General features: G+C 36.1%; 5 protein-coding genes and 1 long non-coding RNA gene across 9 annotated transcripts; 2 read left to right on the forward strand and 4 right to left on the reverse strand.

Moving 5' to 3' along the window:
• Nucleotides 1–466: 466 nt before the first annotated feature.
• Nucleotides 467–5,768, reverse strand: LOC105692841 (tax1-binding protein 1 homolog). Its single transcript, XM_012412327.4, has 8 exons — nucleotides 5,403–5,768; nucleotides 4,902–5,096; nucleotides 4,489–4,731; nucleotides 4,232–4,384; nucleotides 3,690–4,098; nucleotides 2,464–3,194; nucleotides 2,096–2,352; nucleotides 467–1,651 (listed from the first exon to the last, which is right to left on the reverse strand). Exons 2-8 carry the CDS (start codon nucleotides 5,088–5,090, stop codon nucleotides 1,030–1,032), a joined length of 2,604 nt encoding a protein of 867 aa, XP_012267750.2. The 5' UTR covers nucleotides 5,091–5,096; nucleotides 5,403–5,768; the 3' UTR covers nucleotides 467–1,029.
• Nucleotides 5,769–5,905: 137 nt separating this feature from the next.
• LOC105692843 (28S ribosomal protein S10, mitochondrial) lies at nucleotides 5,906–7,218 on the forward strand. Its single transcript, XM_012412329.4, has 5 exons — nucleotides 5,906–6,058; nucleotides 6,141–6,245; nucleotides 6,588–6,715; nucleotides 6,795–6,996; nucleotides 7,088–7,218. Exons 1-5 carry the CDS (start codon nucleotides 6,044–6,046, stop codon nucleotides 7,148–7,150), a joined length of 513 nt encoding a protein of 170 aa, XP_012267752.2. The 5' UTR covers nucleotides 5,906–6,043; the 3' UTR covers nucleotides 7,151–7,218.
• Nucleotides 7,219–7,456: 238 nt separating this feature from the next.
• On the reverse strand, nucleotides 7,457–8,522 carry LOC105692842. Of its 2 annotated transcripts, XM_048659408.1 has the most exons (3): nucleotides 8,388–8,522; nucleotides 8,060–8,191; nucleotides 7,457–7,983 (listed from the first exon to the last, which is right to left on the reverse strand). In XM_048659408.1, the coding sequence occupies exons 1-3, from the start codon at nucleotides 8,500–8,502 to the stop codon at nucleotides 7,979–7,981; spliced, it is 252 nt and encodes an 83-aa protein (XP_048515365.1). In that variant the 5' UTR covers nucleotides 8,503–8,522; the 3' UTR covers nucleotides 7,457–7,978. The 2 variants fall into 2 exon arrangements, with proteins under 2 accessions (XP_048515365.1, XP_012267751.2); XM_012412328.4 differs by having other exon boundaries at nucleotides 7,457–8,191.
• Nucleotides 8,523–9,038: 516 nt separating this feature from the next.
• Nucleotides 9,039–14,964, forward strand: LOC105692854. 3 transcript variants are annotated; one of them, XM_012412351.3, is made up of 7 exons: nucleotides 9,039–10,225; nucleotides 11,524–11,726; nucleotides 12,367–12,580; nucleotides 13,342–13,669; nucleotides 13,832–13,988; nucleotides 14,117–14,307; nucleotides 14,497–14,762. In XM_012412351.3, exons 2-7 carry the CDS (start codon nucleotides 11,607–11,609, stop codon nucleotides 14,525–14,527), a joined length of 1,041 nt encoding a protein of 346 aa, XP_012267774.2. In that variant the 5' UTR covers nucleotides 9,039–10,225; nucleotides 11,524–11,606; the 3' UTR covers nucleotides 14,528–14,762. The 3 variants fall into 3 exon arrangements, with proteins under 3 accessions (XP_012267774.2, XP_012267773.2, XP_048515289.1); XM_012412350.3 differs by lacking the exon at nucleotides 9,039–10,225 and adding an exon at nucleotides 10,338–10,806; XM_048659332.1 differs by lacking the exon at nucleotides 9,039–10,225 and adding an exon at nucleotides 10,828–11,389 and having other exon boundaries at nucleotides 14,497–14,964.
• On the reverse strand, nucleotides 11,547–13,137 carry LOC125502009. The gene is made up of 3 exons (XR_007279812.1): nucleotides 12,891–13,137; nucleotides 12,357–12,577; nucleotides 11,547–11,684 (listed from the first exon to the last, which is right to left on the reverse strand). It is a non-coding gene; the product is annotated as an uncharacterized LOC125502009 (long non-coding RNA).
• On the reverse strand, nucleotides 14,912–18,070 carry LOC105692853 (beta-1,3-glucan-binding protein-like). The gene is made up of 8 exons (XM_012412347.4): nucleotides 17,589–18,070; nucleotides 16,947–17,171; nucleotides 16,578–16,732; nucleotides 16,294–16,430; nucleotides 16,023–16,186; nucleotides 15,468–15,847; nucleotides 15,266–15,376; nucleotides 14,912–15,113 (listed from the first exon to the last, which is right to left on the reverse strand). Exons 1-8 carry the CDS (start codon nucleotides 17,743–17,745, stop codon nucleotides 15,003–15,005), a joined length of 1,440 nt encoding a protein of 479 aa, XP_012267770.2. The 5' UTR covers nucleotides 17,746–18,070; the 3' UTR covers nucleotides 14,912–15,002.
• Nucleotides 18,071–18,426: the final 356 nt, after the last annotated feature.

Genomic DNA, 18,426 nt, shown 5'->3' on the forward strand with positions numbered 1-18,426 from the left:
AGAAGTTCGAGGAGTCTTGGAATTTTCGCAGTCTTCAGAACCCAAGGAATATATCTTTCGCCGAATCCGTCTACTAAATTGAGCTATCCCTAAAACCAATCCATACATCTGGAATTTTTTCGGTTCTAGACTTAGAAAAATAGGCGATAACTCGGTCAGTTCAATTGATGGACTAATTTAACTTACATACTTGAATTTTTGAGAATATATCCGAACCAAGATCGAAAAAAACCAAAGTTTATAGACATGGAAAAATCTCGGGCGAAAAATTTGAGAGACGAAAAATGACTGTCGAACTGCTCAAGCCCAAGCTCTTAGTTTTCAATCTTCTGGACAATGTTAAATTTCATTAGCATTTCTTAAGTGAAGAATAAGCCTCACCATGCTGTGATCGTTCTGATGTAGTTTACGTAAAAAAAAAAGGGAATTTTTTGTGGGTCAGTTTAATGGAATATCAATAATAAGATTTAAGATTACTCTTCTGGTTTTATTAGAAAATCAAATTCAATTTTGCACAATAATACATATTCCATTCATTGATTTCTCTATGATTTCCTGTTCATCAACTTGCACCGAATGTTAATATAGGGCGGATAGTTGTCCACTCGTTTGATATCCAACTACTTGATGGAAACTATCATTTTTGTGAGAATCACTAATACGATGAAATATTATGCAACCATATTAAACCCTAGTATGTTTATTAAGAAAGTGTGGTAATATGAGTACTTTATCATCTTAAATGAAGCTATTGATATGATACATTAATTTTTTTACACATTCGACCCAAATTAATTGATATAGAAATGATATTAACTCTTTTATTCTAAATACAACCATACCCTATCTTCTTTCACGAACATCCTAGCCCTGAATGATACAAAACTAAATCAACACCACTATATCTCAATATGTGAATTACTCGAAGTTTTTTTACTACTTTTTTGTTAGAATAATTTTAATTTGATTAATATCACCTGAATTTCGCTCCAGACTACATCACGTTACGTAGCAAGAGATCTATTGGAACTAGTCAGTATTACAGTAGTTGGCAGACTTTTTCATTTTGTACTTCGTTTTCAAATTGGCATATTTGGTCTTATAATAATTCATTATCGCATAAACTTTTTCATATTCTTCCCGAGCTAGTTTTAATCTGTACTTCAGTTCGTCAGCTTCCAACATGAACTCATCTCTTTTCACTTCTTTATGACTTGAGAGTTTTTCCACTGCCGATAGTACATGTACAACGCTTTGACTGATTTCAGCCAATTTTGGATATACTTCTGAAGTATGCATATCAAGTCCCGGCGAAGGTACGCTACTTTCAGTTGGGCGTTTCAGATTTGATTTCTCTGATATTTGACTGATCTGTTTCGCGTCACGTAATTCATTTTGTAAACGTCTATGATCTTTTTTACATTCCTCTAATTGCAGTGTCACAGTTTCCAGTTGTTTCCTAGCAGCACCCAATTCTTCATGAGTATATTCAAGTTTTTCTATCAAGTGCTTGTTTTCAATTTCTAAAGTTTTGTCGATAACGCCCAACTCGGGTTTGGTGAGCTTGGATTTTCCATCAGTATACAATTTACTGTCATGAAGTCTCTCCAGTAGTGAAGCGTTCTGAACCAGCAACTCTTCATTCATGAACCTGCATTACAGAACAGATTTTTTTCTCAAATTATTACAAATTTCGAATAAAACATTAACTCTATCGTAAATACCACAACTCCTATGATGTAGATTCTGATTGCTGCTAAAGAAACTTTCAAAAATAGATGAGAGATTTGACGCAGTTATACGAACGGACCAAGACTCGAATTTAGGGGAATAGTTAGCATTATTATCCTCAGAAGGATTGTCAAGTTACTTTAAATAATGGAAAGTTACCAGTTAAATTCCAACTTGACTTCATTATGCATTACTTAGAAGATAAACTCAATAATAATCGAAGTACTTCCTTGGGCAGTTGTAAGGAAAAAATGGGGAACAATGTAGGAAAAAAGGAGCAGAAAGCTGATACTAAGTACTAGGTCCTAGAATACTGCGAGTTTATTGGAATATACGGTACCGATTTATGGTTTAAAATACTCACGTTATTCTTTGCATCTCATTTTTTAATTCCCTCAATTGTACCTCTTGATTCAGGAATGAGGCGTTTTTGGAAACGAGATTAGCAATCTCTTGTTTGAGTTGCTTATTTGTCTCCTGGCTTTCTATCTTCAATGTTTCTATGTTATCACGTAATTTCGAGATCTCTTGGTCTCTCTTAGTCAAAATTTCAGCAGATTCAGCATACAGCTGTTGCTGAGAACATAATTTCCACCTCAATTCTTCATTTTCTCTCGTCAACTGAAAGTACGTAAAAGGCTCTCCTTATTTTAAATAATAGGATTTTTAAATATCTCCCAATAAGCGCGATTCGACTTTGAATAAATTGTTGGCAAAAGAAATGATACGTACATCAGTAACAGACACAGGGCCTGAGGCATCACTTGTAGTAACAATGACATATTCCTCAAGTTTTGCGTTATGATTGAGTTTCGTTTCCAACATTTCATTCTGAATTTGTAATGCAGTCTTTTCTTGTAAACGTATTTGATTTTCTTTTAACGAATCTTCTAGAACCTCCTCTAATGTTTCAACTTTTTTTAATAACGTCGAAGTTTCATGAAAATCGGCGCTAGAGCCTTGCGCCGATTCTTTGGCTCGTTCGTTATTCATGGTAGCTTTGTTAAGACGATACTGAAGTTGAGCAACTTGTTTCTCCAAGCTGCAGTGATCTACACAAGAATTTTTCTGCGCATCCAATGTATCAACCAATATCTGTTGTAAAGTATGATTCTCATGTTCCAAATAAGAAACTCTCAATTGAAAATCTTCTACGTTTCTCTTCAACCTCATATTTTCTATTTTGAATCTATCTCCTTGAGTATAAGAGAACTGATTTTGTTTTAATTGATTTGTCTCGTCCAACTTCTTCGAGGTCCTCAGATGTTCATTCAGCTTCGTATTTTCTTGCGTAAGGTTTTTCAGTTCAGATTCAAGTCTCGAATTTTCCAACTGTGCGTTATTCAGGTTAAATTTACACAATGTAAGCTCATCATCGAGCTCCAAATTTTTTGTAGCCAAAGCTGCTCTGTTACCCTCGCTTTGTTCAAGTTGCGCTTGGGCAACACAAATCTTCTCATGAGCTGCAATAAGGTTATTCGTTCAGCGTGATTTTCAAAATCTAAGTTAATGAACGGACATCATTGCCAAATTATGGAAGGCAAATGTATTTAAATGCCTGACAAAAATAATGTTTCAACGTCCGGAACAAGTAAGAAATCTTTCACACATTTTGGATTTCCCAAGTTATCTCATGGCAGCTTCATGTAACACAGCTTTTGAGTGAAGAACCATGAAATTACTCTATAAAATAGTAATTTGCACCAACTATTAAGAGATTTCAAATAGGACCAAATCGTGTTTGGCAATAAAGATAAAATCATTCATACTACGGCTAGCTAAATCCAATGAAATTGAATTCGTTCAAAGCAATTTCTTTGATTTAAATTTCCTAGAATCGTAGAGATATTTTTAGAGAGATTTATGACGGCTTCTTAAAATACATAAAAACTTTGAACAATAAGCGCCACTAACTTATTGTGCAAGAAGTACGCGATACAAAATCAATCTATCCTTACATTTTGCTCGTTCCTCTTGCCAAGTCTGAATAACATCGGTAGCTGCAGAAAATTCTTTATCTAATTCTTGAGCATGTCTCTCAGCATGTTCAAGTTTTAACGAGGAATCTTCTACCGCTTTAGTGAGAACTTCGAGATCTTTCTGTAATTTTTCCTTCTCTTGCTCAACTTCTCCGAGTTTACTTTCCATGACTTCTAGTTTTTTCTTCATACACAACATTTGTTCATTGACACCTGACAAATTTGTATTTTCTTTTTTTAACTCTTCATTCAATGTATTAGATGTGCTCAAAGTTTCTTGCAACCGATCTAACCGTTGCAGAGTAAAATTATGCTTTTCTTCCAAAGAACGCAGCTGTTTCTCAAGATTTACTTTTTCTCTATTTAGATTTTCTCGATCAAGCTGAGCCTGAGGAAAACATCAGCAACTTCATTAAAATGACGGTAAAACTTTGCGCTGCTTTTCACTCCGAATAAACTACAAAAAAATTAACCGCGAAAAACGGAAGTATCCACAGAAGCCTGAATAGTTTATTACTCACTTTGAATAATTTATCTTGAGCAACTGCCATTGAAGATCGTACAATAACCATGTCCTCTTCTAAGGCACAGGTTAATTCTTCATTATTCGGCGTACGTACTTGAAATGGCACACTGGCACCACAAACTTGACCCTCATTGCTGACATAACAAACCTAACGAATGCACCAGGGTAATCACTGACTATGCTATATTTGAACTGTGTTACCTATTTGAAGCGTAAGGTTTGAAATTGCTCAATAAAGCTAATAAAACTGACCTGGTAGAACTCATTTACATCTTTTGGTAAATCAGCAGCCTTGAATACCACTGTGAGATCTCTTTCATCTTTCTCTGGAATAGGGGCCCATTCAAACACAATGTAATCCGTTATCGAAGACCATCCAACAGCAAACAAGACCACTCGGTCTCCTGGTACAGCTTCTACCCCATCGGTTAAAGAATAGCGACACAGTATGTCACTGTCTGTGGGGTAGGTATCGGCCACACCATGAAAAACCACCTGATATTTCCAAAAGAGGATAATGATGATAAATTAGATACTGACATATGAGCTGTTTGGTGAGCATGACAAAATTTGTACCCATCAGTAGGATTTAAAATTAATTCACATCTATTTATTCAAGTTGAAATGTAATGTGCTTTTGAACATCTAGACTTGAACATACGTACCAAGGCATATTGAGAACGGGTTAGTAGATTTAATGACTCTTGCGATCTCTGTGCCAGTTCAGGCAAAGTAGGTAAGCTATATGTTGATAACATTCCATCGTCACTGTCAGTATCAACGATGGGCAGAGTTTTTGTTTCTGATGAAATAGCCACGTCGCTAGCTCCATCTTCTACAATTTTTGTTGCCATAATTTGCTGCACAATAATACGAAAACATAAATGTGAGTACATGACATATCAATTTCTAGTATTGTTTACAAGGCATGCGAGGTTTAATCAGGTCAGCGGATGGCAAATGTCAAGTTCCAAAAATTTTGCTGTGCTACCGATACAAGCTGCACGTACTGATCGGTAATGCAATGAAGACATCAGGTAAGAATACATAATTGGAATGGCACGTTCATCATTAAAGTAAATTGATGTGATTATCTTTTCAAAAAATATAATACATTATATTGGTAAATAAACAAAATAATACGTAGGATTGCAATTTTTCCTTACCTTTTATTTACGGAACTTGGATTGCACTTTGTCAAGTACGATTGAACATTGCATTACAGTTAAACAGATTTGACTTTAGTGGCAATATTCACAATAAATATGGCTGGCGATAAATGATTGCAGGCCTGCTGTTCAGCCCCTCCAATGAATTCATTCACAACGAAACGACCTCAAGATCTTATTATTCTTACGACTCTCAAATACTTCAGCGATAACTAGTTTTCTGAATCTTTCGCTGCTTCAATTTGGATTACAGTCTTTGCGCTTCGTAATTTCACTTGCTGGGATTTGACACAAACTTCGGTACAAAACGCCTGCATAAAACGAAGCTTTAAGTTATTACATCGGAGCTCTGATTGCAATGGTTGACATTTCTTTACTCACGAATTGAAGACCTATCCCAACCCTACTTGACCAACGTAGGGACGTAGCCTAACTTGCACTCTATCGGCATGCGGTCTACCAAGGCTATCTACATTTTCGACTACTGAGTTCACCATCTTTTCATTTCACATGGTATTCGCAGACCATTAGTATTTGTAGTTTACGGATGGTTTGAGGTTAATCCTGTTATAATTTCCCATAGCATTGATTTTTTGCCAATCAATAATCAATCATACGTTTAATTTGAAAAAAAAAACATGTTCAATTCTAAGGTATATTTTTCAAGGATATATCCTCCGTCGTGAGAATGAATGTTTGGGGTTAAGTTACGATATAGAATTTTGTTATTTACAGGCTGTTTCGATTTTCCGTAATCTGATAGGAAAAGCACAATGTGAAACAATAAGCAAAATCCGTAACTGCACATTGTCAACAGAAGTGCAACAGCCTACGGAAACAGTATGTATAAGCTTCCGGATTTGATGCAAAGCATCACACTAAACCTGTATACAGGAAAAGAAACACTGAATTTAGCAGTCCAACTCGAATTAGACTTTATATCTTTTATTTATCCTCCTGTCCACAGCAGTTTTGGGTTGGTTTAATTCCAGATAATGGAATCATAAAGTTGTAACATATAAGATTGCTTCACAGACTCATGTCTTATACGACTCATTCCCTGAGTTATAGGTCTATGAACAGTAGTCATTGAATTGCTAGACCTTCAGTTATTCGGAATTTAATCCACTCATGTTAAGGATATATACCAACAATGACCCTTCCTTTCAATCAATTTTTTAGGTTCTTCCAGATAAATTATATAAGGAGATTGAGCTTGAAGTCCGAGGAAATGATACAGCAGTTTTACGGAGTTATGCCCAATTCACAACAATGGCAGCAAATCATCTCGGCATCAAAATTGGTAAAAAGTAATGTTGCTTTCTCAATTATTGAAAGCTTTATTAAATCCATTGCACTGATGAGCTTAATCACTTTCTCATTTTTCAGTTGGGGTCCACGTAAAGCGAAACATGAACGCCTCACCCTGTTGAAATCTGTACAGATATACAAGAAGCATCGTGTTCAATACGAGACTAGGACCTATTATCGATTCATTCATTTTCATCATTTAACTGGTTCCACCGCTGACACAGTGCTGGAATATCTGCAAAGGAATTTACCTGAAGGAGTTGCTATGAAAGTTACAAAGGTTAGAAGTCAGCTGTCTTATCATCAAATCATTCGATTCAGTATTTTAACATTGCTGTACAGTGCAAATGATATACTATGTTCTCTTGCAGATTGAAATACTACCCATACCGGATGCCTTCAGAACACCACCAAGTTCTATAACTGCAGCGTAGGCTACACAACCACTTCTCCAATAACATTAGTCTTATAGGCACTGAATAAAGTAATTATATTAAATTGATAAGGTTCTTTCACTTTACCCCATCATTGTAACTGAAAAATTCTCAGATATTTACCAGCTAACATGCGCTATACTATCATACCAATTCATATTTTTTAATTAATAATTTACTCATAAACGTCTGACCCATTGATTTATGGTACTATTGACTTCAAGATATCTAGTCAACACTTGCATACTTATATACATATCTACACCAATAATTACAAGGCATAAAACATAAAATTAAATTGAATCATTGAATATTAGTAGAACTTTATTTACTTCGTGTGTAGTTTATGTACAACTGATACTTCTGTAGCCAATTAGGCGTCCACGTAGGTATTTGTGTTCATTTACAAAAGCTATTACAAATTGAGGCTCTGTCGAACATAATTAGCAATCATGATAACCATTTTAAACCATTTTTATTGCTACCATTGACAGTTATTGAAGTTGAAAATATCAATGAATCTTATTCAACGATCTCGCAAACGTTATTACAATTATTACGGTTTTATTACGGTAATAACACTATTTCGGTGACCATTGTCACCCTCGTTAATAACTGGCCAATGATCAACTTGGGGTAATTGGGTTTTTTCTCTAAATATGACAGGCATGTCTTGTCTAAACGCGTTTACTCTTATAGTTTTCAGTGGTGTATCTAGCGGCATCAACGATTCCGCAGTACCGGTCACTAGATGATCCGTTTTCTGGTGGTTTCCAATACTCGTTTTTTTATGCAACGTTTCTGGCCACTTTTGGTGAGGGTTGGTGTTTACCCTGATAATATGAATGTGCTTTATGCGATCGTCGTCTGTAGATTTTGATATAACATTATTAAACGGTGGTTGCAAACCGCTTAAAGGACGTATCCGTGTTGGCGTTTGATCCACGATTCCAGCTGGTAAAATATGTATAATATTTTTGTTCGTAACATGTCTTTGCAGTTGTGCTGTGGCCGTGCAACTCAAAAGAACAAAATCTCCGACTGTAAAATAATTTTTGTGATATTATTCAAACTACAATACGCTATGGTAAGAAGTGATCAGAGTCTATCGCATAAAGGAATTCTTTATTCGAATCTAAAAATTTTTAACTACAACTTATTCCAACTCAAAACTGAAAAAACACATTTGTTTCATGTTCTTTGAATTATTTTTGCTTAATTTTGTTTAATTACTTACCAGAATTATCCGAAGACTGCGGAAATCGTGGAGACTGCGGATTCCTTGGCATAGCAACGCCAAAATTGAAGAGAATAGTTATACCGAAAACAGCGATAATTCCCAATGGTACCATGATTTTAGATATTCTAGATACAAAGGAAAGAGGCACTTATTTTTATAACAATCAAGGATCTCTATTTGATAAAGGCGTGACACTGAAATTTAGCTATACGTCCGTTGCACTATATTTTAATAACAGTTTTTATATCCGAATATAATTGTTTAACGAATTATGTAGATTCAGTGAACATATAAATTCAAAAGGCGAGTCATCAGACCGCCGAAACGATCCTGCACCTGTTGTCTGTTAGAGCAAAATTTATAATCGATTGAACGGCATGCGTAGCCGTTGGGAAAGGCAGATCAGATGTCTTCGGAGATATTTGCCGCGTTGCAAAGTAAAGACCGCCTACTATATTAATTCGAAATATAAGATGCGGAGTGATGATTTGAACACGTTATAATACCGCTGCCTGAACCTATCCTGAATAATTGAAAATTACTGCATGCTATTTTTATTATGCGGCAACCATTTGAAGAGTCTGAGGACCGTAGCAATTAGCAAGTTGTTATTACCGGATCTGACAATAAGAGAATTCGATGTTATCAATTATATTTATGTACGGGGCATTCATGTGAACTCAACCCGATTTTGAACCTGACTTGTTTTGATATTTTCCTAATTTGTTTTACTCCATCATTGACCATATATTAAATCAATTTCAGAGATTTTTTATTTAATCTGAAAAAACAGATGAAATAAAAGCAATAATGCCTTCAAATACTTTCAAAAAATGATATACCTATTGATAATCGTAATCAAATCCAGAATTTTTATATTTAAATCTCTACACAAAAATATAATCCACGAAAAAAGTGTTCTTCCCTGTAAGGGATGAAATAACAATATGTTACAGGTTTTAAAAACAAATATTCTCTCTCACAATCAGTTTATTAACCATATAACTTGTCTTAGCATGGTGAAAAAGACCACCACATAATTAGCATTGTGTACGAACTCTAATTGTGAGCAAATGCTCAAGGTCAAATTTCCAGACTTGTCTCTGCAGATTCGATGAGATTCTACAGTGCTTCATAAAACTGAGATGAGAATCTTAACTTACTTCATACAATATTGTAGAATTGTGAACAAAGAAAATAAAATGAAAATAACCGAGTCATTCGCATAATTATACCGATAGAAGGGTGTTAATCGTTATGGGTAATTCATAATCCCCATATACAAGTATATAACATAATCATTCCGCCTGTTTTTAGTAAAATCTTGAAGTCTTGCTTAACAGTAATTTTATGTATTTACAAGTATCATCGTTTTATCGCTTAATTTTATTACAATAGCTGCTGTAATGTAGACTTTTGTATTCAGTATAATTGATTGCCCGCGGCTAACCGTGACCCTACATAGAATCTGTCGTGTTCAAGGTCCTCTCTATTCTACGATCGAGTACTTGCGAATTTAATAATGATAACAGTAAGAATAATATTTACAAAAAAAAATAACAATGATAATAATACGTTCAATAATTACAATGATAATAGTATTTATAATGATCGAATCAGCATCGGCAATCACGAATATGTATGTCCATGAGTACAACTATGCATGTATGTATGTATCAGGCGCTATCGATTAAGATGTGATTGGTACGTGGAGTGGAATCCTTAACTTATTTCCCGCTATATTTAAATCTTGAATAAAATTGATCAGAGAGTGATGAATTGAATTCAGTCATTTCCGACACACGATAGATAAGCTGGAACTGGACTTTCAATAGGTATTGATATAATCTAATAATAATTAGTTTGTAGGTATCTTCTGATAAAAATATCCGAAATCATTATAATTTGAATCAAGATATAATCGATATAATGGTCTGGCCGATCAAGTGAATACCGGAAATGTATAATACCCATAATGATTCGATTCATTGAATTAAATTTTAAGAGATTCGACCCAAATTTAATTTCAAGACTGTTATCAATACATACAGATAACGATACACTTAGATATAATTGCTACTGTCGTTCGATAATTCGATTAATCCATTGTGAATTGTTCTACTGATATACAATAATATATGAGGAAATGTACTATAATATATATCCGGGAGTAATTCGTTACATGCATGCGGTTAGCGGGAATTTTTATAAATAAAAATGTAGCTGGCTGTTCTAATCGGGAGATACGATATCAACCGCGTCGCGTTGAGCATTATCTCAACTGCCTCAAACCAGCGTGCCATTCTTACCGAAAGCATGCAAGGTTTGATTAGTTTGAGACACGTCAAAAGATCATTATGAGATAGTTTATAAAAACCAAGAATGACGATCATAAGGAGTTTTTGGTGCTGTTGGGGTGAGCTTTGGAATTTTTTTACTCCTTATTACAACATTCAATTCGCTATTTCTACGCCATGGAAAAAAAAAAAAACACTTCTAACTTTTCTCGTTATTATTTGGAGTGACAAGAATATAACGTTGTGACAAGCAAATGTAAATTGTTTTTTACGAACTGTGGCTTTCGATCTCTTATGTTTAAATGCACTCAAGACCACTTGAAATCAAGTGCAATGCATTAAGATCCATAATTTTTGATTAAACGGTTTCATTCTCTTGTGGGATAAAGTGACTTTATCATGTGGTTTATTAGGTATACATATAATTATTTCTAAGTGTGACAATATAATTATTACAGGTGTCTCGTATTACAGCAATTAGTGTGTGATCGAGCGTGCTTATAATCTAATCGTTCTCAAATAACGACCTCGCAGCTGTGTGTGACAATACGCGTACTCATCTCTCGAACTCATCGTTCGAAAAATGTTTGTATTTTACATGAGTCAGACGTTGTATAATCAACGACTGTCTATGAACCGCGAATCCGCACATCCGGAGTATGTTTCTACACAAATCATATAACGACAATTGGTCGTTTGGAGGTATCAGATCGGTGAAGATTCGAGAGAAAAACTATTTTTTTTTTTTTCCAGTGCATAATGCAATATATTTGGCTTACGATATTTTTAATGAAAACAATATTCATGACATAGTAATTCGGAATTTGGGTCCTCAGGAAGAAGACCGACGGTCTTCGCTAGCACACCATTCAACGAAATCGATTTCGACAATAGTAAACAGAAAAATGGGCGACGAAGGATGTCACATCTCCATGGGACAGGTGTCGAGGGATTTCTCGAGAGTATGGAAATCCCGCCATCCTCTCTAGGGCACTGTCTGTTTGAAATGTTCGGAAGATATCACGACAGAGTTGTCGAGGTTCGATATTAGGATTTTTAACTATCTACGTAAAATCATCAAAATAATAATAGTTCAATTACGAAGCTTATTATGATTGTTAATATTATTATTGTGGTGACCACTCTCATGCTATATGTTAAACGTGAAAACCAGTTTTCCCGAAATACGTACTGGGCATTTCATGTGAAATCTTCCTGGCGATAACCCGGACCGTCACGCAATCGGTTTATATTTGTAAAGTTGGTTGAATGGATGATTTTTTTTTGTAAAACATATCGACACACAAATTTTGTGTAAGCAATTGCTAACTTCTAAATACCTTAAAAATAAAATTTCAATATAAAAATCATCCGAGCTGTAACAAAATACCAAAAAAATTTCGAAAAATTTGAACCACTTCCGAGATGGTCTGATTAATTTCACGTGGAATATCCCATGTTCTGCGAGGATACAAAAAAGGTAAAAGGAAAAAAAACCGTGACCTCCATCAACCGGAGCTTACAACTTATACACAGCTCGCACTTCGAGTTTCTTGTTTTCTTGGTTGTGTGTATGCATTCGAACATACGTACAAATACTATATCTCCTATTTTGTTTAGTATCTGTAATGTTTAATCGCTAAACCGGATTTCGTTAATTCCTACCTACTTTTATGTAGGTGAACGCTGCGACTGGCGAAGTCTTGAAGTACAAGGACATTTTGGCCGAGGCCCTCGCCCTCGCTGCCGGACTACGATCCCTCGGGGTCACCCCTGGGAAACTCATCGGATTGTTAGCCGCTCCTAACGACGCCAAGGTGAACACGATCCTCGTAGCATCGCTCATCCTTGGCGCAGTCTTACACCCCATTGATTATCGCCAAAAAACTGCTGGTAGGGGTTAAAATTAATATGTGAATATGAAGAGGCCCTTGGGGTGGGAAAGTTGATTTTATCTTGCATTTTTTTCTACTGGTTACTCGTCTTTTCAATGGCTGAACAGAACAACATTTCCACTTTCGGAATTCATCAAATTCACTCTGAACTCTAACTTTGAATTGAATTGATAGTTCAAATATTTTTGGCGTGCAATTGTGATTTTCAATTCTAGAGACGAGAATGAAATTAATGTTCACCAGAATAATTTTTAAATGACAGTTAAACATGATTTTCTTGACAATCCTTCGGATCAAATTATATTTACCATCGGTTTTTCTACCACACCATTTCCATGAATAATAAACTGATTTTTTTACATAGTCCTTGAAATCTCCAAATAACCGTATGGAAAAATGAACTTGACCGTGTTTCCCCGCCACGGAGACCAGAAATGAATTATATGATAACGAATGCCTGGAGCTCGGTTATCTGCAAGTTTTATTTTGTTCAACACGAGAGATACGAATGACAGATTTTTCTAGCAGTTTTCTAAATCTAACCGCGACGACGAATTCACGATTGTTTAACAGCGCTGAGTATTTACTTATGTAATAAAAAATGCAATTTACACTTGAACTTGAAGATCCAAAGTCTCGCAGTTCCGACGACGCGAGTTTATTGCACCCGTCTTGCTAATCATTGAGTATCTCGGTTTTTTTTTACATTGAAAATTTTTTATTTGGCTTGTGATTCATCCATTATTTAATGTTCCACAGGCAGTAAACTGGCGGCCTTACTGCAGGATAAACAGCCACGAATAGTATTTTGCGCCGAAGAACAGGTGGGCGATGTTGCCACACTGAAAACCGATAAAACTTTGATTATTTCGACGAATGGAAAGGTAAAACCTCTGGAGGGAAGTCACCCTACCGAAGGCACATGTTATTTTGATAGTATCCTCAATAGCGAGGAGGGTATCGTGGACCTCACCGATCTAGGACCTCGGGATGTTCTAGTCGTTCTTCAAGGAGACACTAAAAACGAGGATGTCGTCCTCACCAACGAAGAAATTCTCAAGTGTTCGACCCGAAGAAAACACCTCAGGTAACATCGGAGCATCAACATAATTGAAATTGCTTTTATTTTTAGTATTTTGTTACATATACTTGCGACGAAAGAAAATATCATTTTTCATTTTGGTCGACATTTTTTGGCCTTCCGTTTCGAAGTTCTGAATTTTAATACCATCCTTATTTTTTTGAAAAGTGGATTCGGTACAGGTCAGGTCATGGATTATGAGGACTGGTCCAGCGGTTCCTGGATCATTCGAAGGATATTCATTTTTCGATGCGGTGGTGGGACTCTCACCGCGCTACCCCCGTTCGATTCAGAGCAAACTTTAGCCCTGGTTCAGAAGCATCGGGTTCGTAGATAATCTCATATGTTTATGAATTTATTGATTCTGATCCAGGTCGTTATGAATTTCTACTCGTGTACCAAGTATTCGTAAGCGCGTTCTCGCGAAAACTCTGTCTCATTATTTTATTGTAGATATCTTGGGTAGTGCTAGAATCGTACCAAATGTCCGAACTTTACAACTGTCAGGCAATTGTCGGCTACGATTTGAGCAGTTTACAGATTATCAGCGCACCGTCAAACAACTCTGCACTTCATCCTGGTGATACAGCGAAGCACGATTCTCTTCGAGAGCGTCTTCCAGCAACGCGCGTCGTCATTACCGGGTAAGAAACTTACCATTAGATATAACCACGAGTTTTTCTTTCCAATTATAAACCCAATTTTATCAACAATATTTAGAACCTTTTAATGTACTTTGTTACACTATTTTTATTATCAGAAAATCGTTTAGCTAGCGAGCAACTCAATCTCCAACGAACGATTGAAATAAGAACGGCATTGATGTTTTACAGAAAAACCATCGCGGACGCAATTCCTACGTGATAATTGGAGAGGACCCCGAAAATGGGTTCGACCTTCACTGTATTATTTACCATCGACAAAATATAAAAAATATTTCATAACTAACTAAAAACCGACTGATCATCAAACGCCAGCCAGATCTTGAAAATTATACACACATAATATTCGTCGCACTGCATACCCTGTGAATGTTGTATTCGTCAAATAAAATATTCAATGTACTAATAACACCAATTAGTACGTTAGAAAATATAAATATCATTAGAAAAGATGTGAAAGCCCTAAAAATTAGTTTACGTCTATACGTAGGTATACTCGTGATGTGATAACTATTTTGGAACGTGGGGTGGAAACGTTACCAAATAGCAGTAAATTTCCTACCAATCTTTCGAAAAAGAACGTATATAAGTGTTATTAAAAATTTTATATATCACATATACAGAATGATCTGCATCTTGACCGCGAAACTCTCATTGCTAACCACCGCAAAAATCCTTTACAGAGCCCAGACTCGAACGTAATCAACTTGTAGTTGCGATTTGTCAGCATTTCGAGTTCTCCAGCTAGGTAGCCACTGATCCTTTGCCTGCCAGAACCGAAGCATGGCCTGAAATTTCAAGAAACATTGTTTTCTCCACCAAGTCGTGGTGGTAGATGATGAAACTTAATTATCAAACTTGCGTTAGGTACAACGATAAACATCCAATAGAGGTACTGTGTTCAAAGTTGACTAATTGTAAGCGAGAAATATGTTCAGACCTTTGCAGCTAAGTTTCTCCAAGGTTTCTCATATCCAGATCCCTCACCACTGCGTGTATTCTCCGGAAAATTGCGAACTCCGCCCACACCAATTCCAAGGGTGATGTAAAACTGTAATAAAAATCCAACGGCGCTTTATTACTGCAGATTTTTGTTACATTATTATTCTCCTATTCAGCAAACTAACAATGACATCAATTACCTGTCCATCGAATGGCGCCATTTTATTTCGTGTACTCGAGAGATTATCATCACTTGCATTGCCGAACCACCCATTGTTTCCAGGATCTAATCGACCTACTTCTTCTCCATCGACGTGGAATATGAACCCCTCTGGACGCCATGTAGTGGAATAGACGTGGAAATCACGAGTCCAGGTATCTCCTGTGGTGCGCAATTTTTCCACCTTTGTATCTCGGAAATGTCGGTTTAAATCAGCCTGCAATCCAAATTCCAATAGCTGCCCGCCGTAGTTTTTCGACGCATCCGTTAATACATTATTTCCACGGGCCATTCCCAACCGAATACGCACACTTCCGTACTCCGAACTATCCGCCGGATTCTTCGGTTGTAGCCACAACTCTGTTAATGAATAATGCTAAAGTTTCTCATTTTTCCTCCGAAAATACTCCTTTGCATTAGAAGTAACAGAAATTTTTAGATTAAGGACGGCAAATGAAAGTATGCTATATCCTTGAACCCGCACTCTGCCATAAAATCATTATAAACTTAATATTTTCATAGAATGATATTTTACCGGGATAAAGCCAGTCTCCTTCTGGGAATTTGGCTCGAATTTCGACCCGACCGTATCGAAAGTTGAAATGATTAAGGGTTGTAAGACGCGCAGAGATCACCGGTGGTAAAATGTTGTACGCGGCAGCCGTTCGGTTGCAGTCGTAAGCGACATGACTGGTGCATCTGCCATGGTAAATATGGAGTAATATTATTTTTCCAATCCAAGGATGTGTGGTAGTAGGTTCTACATGTTTCTACTATTTTTTTGCCAATTTAAATGTTTGATTTACCCTGCAAGAATCATGGAACCTCTAGCACTGGAACCTTCTCCGTAAGAGTCCTCGAGAATACTAGGTATCAACCGTAAAATACCGTTTCTGATTTCCACACTTTCAGGGTGATTGTGATAGACACAAAATTCGTAATGCTAGATCCAAAATAATTAAATATTATATAGAAATTAATACATTGAAAGAACAACTCGATTCGTCGATTTTCTCCAATTCTATATGGATTCGTGTATTGATGATCTATGCGTATGTAGTTTTTTTTTTTTATCTCAATTGGTACTCACAGGTTGAGAAGGAATGAGAATTTCGCGTGACCAAATCGTTGACTTCAAAGAATCAAAATTATCTTCCAAAATCAATTGACTTTGGCAGACCACATCGTCTCGACCTGTTGTCGTCACACTTGGAGTGCAGGACCCTGTGGTGGGCTTGACGTTTGCTATAAAAATATGAAAAAAATTGTCATGCTTCTAATTCGCTGGCAAAGATAAACTTTGGATATAATTTTGGTGGTTTCAACAAAATGTTCCTTCTATCATTATTGAAAGTTCGATTAATTTGAAAGCTATGGTACCAGTAGAACGGCTTTGCGACTATCAAAATTGATGTGAGTCGTGATCAAGATTATTAGAAATAAAACTCGATGATCTTACTGCGCTGGGACCATGTCCCCGTCTTCGTGTATGAAGTATTATTCAATTGGACGTAAAGCCAATAATTAATTATGTCTGCCGGTTGAATTGTAGTATGCCTCTCTCTGAAAATCCATTGACCTGATTCGGCCGCATAAAGATCTCCGTATATTGCTCCGGTTGCATCAACACGTATTGGCCTGTTGAGGTTTCCATTGAATGAGAAGAATTGTATTCCATTTTCGTCTGAAAATTTAGTACCTAAGAATTATATTCTACATTTACTATTTACTATTACCTGAGAGCACCTCTTCAGATTATTATTTAAAAATTTTCTCATGACCCGCCTCTCAATCATCAGTTTCATTTCGAAATTGGTATTCTAGAAAAATGGCGGTCTCGACAAAATCACGTACGTACATTAATCTTTCGAATTCGTTTCGAGTTCGAAATTCAAATTCTATTTATCAGTGGAGCAAATCAACAATCAGTTTAAGAATTTGAAATTTTCTAAATTGTTTGTTTAATTATATATCGACTGTTACTTGCTACGGAATGAGCTAAAAAACTTGAATTACAAATTAAACAAAAAGAATCGATCGATGGGTAGCTCTTTGTTTCACGCAAAAAATTCAAATCATCTCACCGTTACGTCGATCTTACCTGGTATAGAGACCTGGAAGCCACGTGGAGCAATGATTTTAATCTCCGGTTCAGGAATCGTGTAAGCCGCTGCACTAACCGTAGCCCAGCAAAATGCAAAGATTAGCAACGCAACTGTTTTGATTCCACTATGCTTCGATATGTTGAACGTATTCATTTTTTCAATCCAAGATAAAGAAATATTCCTTGTAAGCTCAATCTTGTATCATCAATCAGGGATTTTTCACGTTAATTTTAAATGAAATGATCCTTAACATTCATCTTCGCCATTATATTCACGGAATAATGCCTTCAGTCCGTACCCAACAACGGTATCACGTCCACCAGCACTTCTACTCGACCAAACTGCCACGTTTGGTAATTTTGCACTGGGAATATTGAAATTGGAAGGAGGAAGTAGCGATGATTCGTTGATTCTCACTGATATTGTCGACTCGAAGTGCTTCACCGAGGTCTAAGGTCTTCTGTAAACGCAGTTGGGAATGGGTTTTTCCAGTTTACTTCTTATTACATTTCAAGAAATCTTCATACTGTGTATCTAAACAGGATACCCCAAGACGATATAAGGAGTATTCACCGCCGTGAGTCATGACGTTGATTAAAAGTATTTTCGGATTATTGTGCTTTGACTATAAATCAGTGATGTTATTTTTATTATATTTTTGTAGAGAATTCTCATACATTGGCTCATCGTAAGCTTGAGTTAATAATTACGATATTTGACATAATGAAAGTGTGTGCATAACTTATTCAACGATACTACATCTAGTTTACTGCTTATGATGCCTAGGAACACCAATTCCAAATAGATTTGTTCAATTTGAAACGGAATCAATAT

The sequence above is a fragment of the Athalia rosae genome, chromosome 1, assembly GCF_917208135.1.
Source record: "Athalia rosae chromosome 1, iyAthRosa1.1, whole genome shotgun sequence".
NCBI classification, from domain to species: Eukaryota; Metazoa; Arthropoda; class Insecta; order Hymenoptera; family Athaliidae; genus Athalia; species Athalia rosae.